Source organism: Sphaeroforma arctica, assembly GCF_001186125.1.
Source record: "Sphaeroforma arctica JP610 unplaced genomic scaffold supercont1.276, whole genome shotgun sequence".
In the NCBI taxonomy this organism is placed as follows: Eukaryota; class Ichthyosporea; order Ichthyophonida; genus Sphaeroforma; species Sphaeroforma arctica.
Genome location: NW_014040282.1, coordinates 72,391 through 78,112, shown reverse-complemented (window position 1 = coordinate 78,112; position 5,722 = coordinate 72,391). Strand labels below are relative to the sequence as shown.

The 5,722-nt window shown below is 45.1% G+C and overlaps 1 protein-coding gene across 1 annotated transcript in view; it reads left to right on the top strand.

The window, feature by feature from the left end:
* The window catches only part of SARC_04717 (hypothetical protein), a gene marked incomplete at both ends in the record, with an annotated part of 6,707 nt that extends 2,011 nt beyond the window's left edge, over positions 1-4,696 (top strand). Inside the window, 9 exons of the mRNA XM_014301442.1 lie at positions 112-278; positions 610-838; positions 1,115-1,240; positions 1,607-1,756; positions 1,889-2,166; positions 2,428-2,770; positions 3,333-3,464; positions 4,040-4,202; positions 4,528-4,696. Of these exons, the coding sequence (XP_014156917.1) occupies positions 112-278; positions 610-838; positions 1,115-1,240; positions 1,607-1,756; positions 1,889-2,166; positions 2,428-2,770; positions 3,333-3,464; positions 4,040-4,202; positions 4,528-4,696 (1,757 nt within the window). The remainder of the gene's footprint in view (positions 1-111; positions 279-609; positions 839-1,114; positions 1,241-1,606; positions 1,757-1,888; positions 2,167-2,427; positions 2,771-3,332; positions 3,465-4,039; positions 4,203-4,527) is intronic.
* Between the last annotated feature and the right edge of the window lie 1,026 nt (positions 4,697-5,722).

The following is a 5,722-nucleotide window of genomic DNA, read 5'->3' as shown; positions in this document are numbered from 1 at the left end:
TATATATATATATATATGTATATATATATATATATATATATATACTCGACCATTGTCCACATCCCTTGTGCATGACTCTTTCACCTCCACTCATACACTTGCCGTGTGCAGGGGCCCAGTCGTTCTACCTGGATGGTACGGCCGTGACTATGCTGAACGAACAAATAGAGACTATTGCACTCGATGCCTATGGCAATACAGCCACAGAGACTGTGCTGCCGTACACGTACGACGAGAGTGTCCTGACTGCGATGTCCAGTGCGCAGTATACACCTCAGGTATGTGCACGTATGTGGTTCAAGTAACCGATGGAGTGGGTGGGTGTGTGTAGAGTGTATGTGTGTGGTTCAAGTAACTGATAGAGTGGGTGTGTGTATATAGTGTGCCTCACCTTAATTTTCTGGCGTGTTGTAGGGTTCTAGGGTTTTAGGGTTTGAGTTTTCGAGTGGGTGCGAAAGGTGTGCGTGTTGCGTGAGTGTGTAGGTATATGACTCGTCCCGTTTAAACGTGTGCTTGAACGTGTTTGTGGGCCTTACGCGTGCGCAATGCTACTGCTCGTAGTACGTATTCACAATCACTCCCTCTAACATCCTCTACCCAAATCCCCAGACAAACCAATTGAGCGAAGCTATGTTCACCAAATCGGGATTAGGCGTGTTTATAGGTCCCAATGAACATGTAGTTGTCAGTAGCGGTACCGATATGAAAGCGGGACAGGTGGTCTACACGGAATACGCACAGCCCATGCACTACTACACCGGTGATGACTGGTCCTATACCAACGGCAGCCCAGACTATCTGGACGCGTTCAACAACCCCGTAGCAGTGCAGGTCAATGGTAAGTACTATGGCTGTGTGCACATGTAGGTATCAGCGTGTGTATGTGTGTGTGCGTGTGTGTATTTAGACGGTGTAGCAGTGCTTGTCAATGGTAAGTGCTTTAGCTGTGTGAACATGTGGGTATTTGTGTGTGTGTACTTCTCAATTAACGATATTAACGATATCACTTCTACTTTGTTCTGTATTATATTGAGCGGCCCCCATGGACATAGTTAAGACTACGCATCATCACAATTTACGACATCGCTCTCATTTTATTTTATTTTGTATTCAGCTGCCCCCATGATCAGAGTCGAGACTATGCAGGAGATGGCTGCTCAGGGCTTCTCTCCACATTTCTCATTTTATGGTCTGGCGATATTCGACACGAACGGAAGTGCTCTCTTCAGCAACCAACAAGGTAGGAAACATGTGCATGTGCAATGTAATTTTTAGGTTATTAGGTTATGAAGTGTGTCTATGTATTATTGAAGTGTGTAGGTGTGTGATGTTTAGGTTATGTAGTATATATATATATATATATATATATCAAGTGTGTGCATGTGCAATGTTTAAGTTGTACTCGCCCGATCAACACTCTGTCGTGCACCAGCTTACTGCACATACGCGTTCATGCTTGTAGTAGCATACGCATGTAAGCGTACATGCTTGAAATAGCGTGCAGTCGACTCCTTCTCAGACCATCAATACTATACACTATATTCAGGAACCCTAAAATCTCAAATCCTAAAACCCTAAAACCTTAAATTCAAAAACATTCTCTCAGGCGATGTATTGGATCGGTTCTTTAGGCCATGCGTGCGCGGTGAGAAAGTATTCGATATGTACCACGGTGGCTTACGTGCCATGGATGACAACATGACACCTGTCAAGGACAACGACCTGCAGCCTGTGTGGCTGGATGCTTACCTGGATGGTGTGTAAGATATATACTAGTGTGTGTATACTTATATATATATATATATATATAGCAATAAAATATCATTTTTAGATCTGTGACCTGCTCTTCTCTTCTGAACACCCCCTCTCCCTTCTCGCACACCCCCAGTGATCGTAGCGCGGGTCAACCTCACCGCACTACAACTGGACACCCTGACTATGGAAGAAGCCGAGGCTGCCCTGCTTAAAGCGAGATACGAATACCGGTACAGCCCCAACCAGGAGCGTCTGTACACCAAGAGAGGGTATCCACTGTTCATTGGTCCATACGACAGTGTGGTGGATGTGATTGGACGACAGGCGCCCCACCACGTCCCCGTCTTTCTGAGTGATGGAAGTGCGGTACCGCAGATGACGGCCGAACGCTTACCTAAAGTCACGGACTCGGTAGGTGGAGGGGTTGGTTATATGAGCATGGTCTGTTATTCTGTAGATAGGTGCAGGTATGGAGTATGTGTATCTTTGACATGTGTGTACGTGTGTGTGTGCCTTGCCTGGCTGCACGTGCATATGTGTACGCTTCGCATCCGCAGACTATGCGGCTACCCTGTGTGGCAGAGGTACACGCTTGTGTGGGTGGAGCGGTGCGTGTCGGTGTATATGAAGTCACTCTAATTGCTGGCATGCTCCTGTATCTTATTACGCCAGGGCTCCGTATACATAGATGCATATTGGAATGACGTTACAACTCCAATGTTGGCGTCATTGTTTTCTATATCGGAGGAAACCATCGCAGAGATGGCAGCCAATGAAATGCGCCCGCACACGGGACCCTCCAACCAGCTGCTCTTCGATTACGCAGGGAATTGTCTATTTTTAGATTCCTCTTTAATTGTCCACTCCGCTGTCGGGCGGGTGCTGTCCGAAGGCGAAGTAGTGTACGACGGTGAACACACGCCTACGCACAAGATGAACGGCAGTGAGTGGCAGTACGAGGGGCGTCTTCCTGTGTACATGGATGCCTATTGGAAGCCTGTGACACCTGTTCCGGGTAGGTAAGAGTGAGCGCCAGTCTGTGATTGGATAGGGGCGGGGGGTAGGTAAATATAAATATTTTTAGAACAAATCGGGCATCCTTATCAGTGGTCTGTTGCGCCTGATACCATCAAGCACCAGTGAGCGCCAGCCTATCATTGGATTAGTGGAGAGATTAGGCATCCACTTCTCTTGCGCTCACTTTTGGTTCATGACTTACATCTGTATATGTGCGTCCATTTGAAGACTTTTACGCCTTAAATATCGAGATTCTAATGTTGATTCAATATCTATATTGATAAAATCCCTAATTGATTAAATAACTAAATTCATTCCATTCTGAAATTGATTCAAATCCTAAATTGATCAAATTACTAAATTGGATGAAATTCCTAAATTGATTCAATTGTATGCAAATGATTTTTGCCCAAACAGAGAGCGCCTCGCTACAATTATTCACATCGGCCTCCAGCCATTATATTCGTATACTATTAACCCTTTCTTACGTATTGTGCCACTATGTACCTAAACTGCCAACCATTTCATACGTATTCTGCCACTCCACTTCGCCGATGTAGGTAAACTACCCCTCATCAGCAGCGAACAAGTACAAGCGCGCGGGGCGGCTGGGTTTGTCCCGTTAATGAACCCCGCTTCGCAGTACGTTTTCAATTACGCCGGCAGTTTGCTATTCAAGGAGACAGCCTCAGGTAGTGTTCTATGGCATCGACCGGTACGCATTGCGCTGTGCGTACGTTTTCTCCATTATATTGTTCTATTATTATTTCTTCCCGTTCTCTCCAATACGTTTTGTGCGTATTAAGGTATTGTTTGGTAGTGATGTAATATCTCTTGGCCAAGTTGTTTATGGTCATAAGGTCACAAACTTGTTTTTTTAGAAACAGTTGTTGTTTAGAGCTCCGCCGGCGCTTGAGGGAGTCAGGCATGAGATGTAGTGTATCTATTTACCTGATACGTTTTTGGACCTGGAAATGTTCGGCACAACTGTATATCGGATATTTAATATCAAACTGGCTGCATACAAGCATGAGGTTACATTCGCAAAGTATGATTGGTTTTCCGAAACCCCACACATAACACATACATGCTCTTTATATAGACACGACTACATAACACACACATATACATATGAAATATTTGTCCATTAATTTCAGGCGCACCAAAAATATGTCACCCGAAACCTGCACATTTAGGGCTCATTGCACCTCGAATTTTTCGGTTGACAATTTTAACCCGCGTGTATCCAACACGTATGACGTAACAGGCAACGTCACAGACAGATTCGGCGTAGCGCAGCCCGAAAACTCTGTCGTGTTTGACGAGTTCGGAGGACCGGTCCGGTTTTTCGCTGAAGAAGGTGCACCGGTGGTAGACACTGAGGGCAAACGCGTGTTTGTCGACGCGTACTCCAATGCGGTTGGCTACACGTGAGTGGTTTTTTTGGTTTTTTTTGGATTGTGTGCCATTGTTCGAATACATAGTAGTACTTTAAAAGTGATTGATGATGTGTATGTGTTTAATTGATGATATGACTTAAAAGTAATTGATGATATATATGGGCTTTTTTGGGTTCTAGATGCTGCCGGTTGTTTTTGGCTCGTCCACGTATTGATACTTCAGAAGACATCGGCGACAGTTAAGATTGAGGGGTCGTACATTTACTTATACTGCAAACCTTTTTGGTGTAAGGCCGTACCCCAGCCCTAAACTGAACCCTAAACCCTAAACCTGAACTCCAAATTGTGTGGACAGTCTACCCAATCCCTTTCAGGAAATGATTGACGAGTTGCTGGCCAATGGCTATGTAGAGCTGTTGAACCCCACAACCGGTGCAGCTATCATCAACCAAGCACAGCTACCACTATTTCTGGGAACCGACGGCTCTGTACTCACGGTAGCCCAGGAGGTGTGTGCAGCATGACGGTGCTGGTTAATACCCGTTTACGTATTGGATTATGCCATGTGGTTGTATGTAACTATATATATACATGTATGTGCCTATGTCTGTGCCTTTGTCTGTGTGTCTCTGTGTGTGTGTGTATGTGCGTGTTTGCCTTGTTTGTCTATCTCGCGTAGGTACATCCATGTGTATGTGAATGAATACATATGCCCAGCAGGGAACCGAACCTTACTTCTTAAACTCTTTGCCGCTGCACTCACCACCGTAAAGCAGGCCATGTGTACAGCTATACGATCCAAATTAAGAATGTCTTAATGCTGACAGCAAACGTTGTTGTACGTTTATTGACCAGTCAGAAAGCGTCTTTGTAAGTTTATTGTCCAGTCAGAAATCGTCTTTGTAAGCTGATTGACCAGTTAGAAAGCGTCTTCATAAGTATTGACCAGTCAGAAAGCGTCTTTATAAGTTTATTGTCCAGTCAGAAAGCGTCATTGTAAGGTGATTGACCAGTCAAGAGAGTGTCTCTGCATACATTCTAGTACACAAGTGGTACAGATACGTTAGACATTGTACTACACATACGCGGAGCAGTATACAGACAAGGCCGCGTAATGGGAGATAACTCGCCACTCTGTCACTGGCCAGCGATTGGCTGTGTGCTCTTGGTGTACGTACCCCTATTAGATGAAGAAGCGATTATGTTATGTATATACTTATCCACACTCGGGTATAGACATACACACACAAACCTCGCACTACCTACAAACACACACACACACCCTCTGCTGACCTATCACACACGCATACGGATACACACAGATAGTGCCACAGTATGCGATTGTGATCGACTCGTCAACAGGCCAGCCCATTCCTGTACTCGATCCAGAGACAGGCACACAACAAGTGGACAGCCAAGGACTGCCCATGTACCTCGATGCCTATGGCAATGCTAGCTCAGGCGCAGCACCCTCCTCGTCACCCTCGCCTACAGTATCGTATGTACACATATGTTGGATATATATTATATATATATATATTATATATATA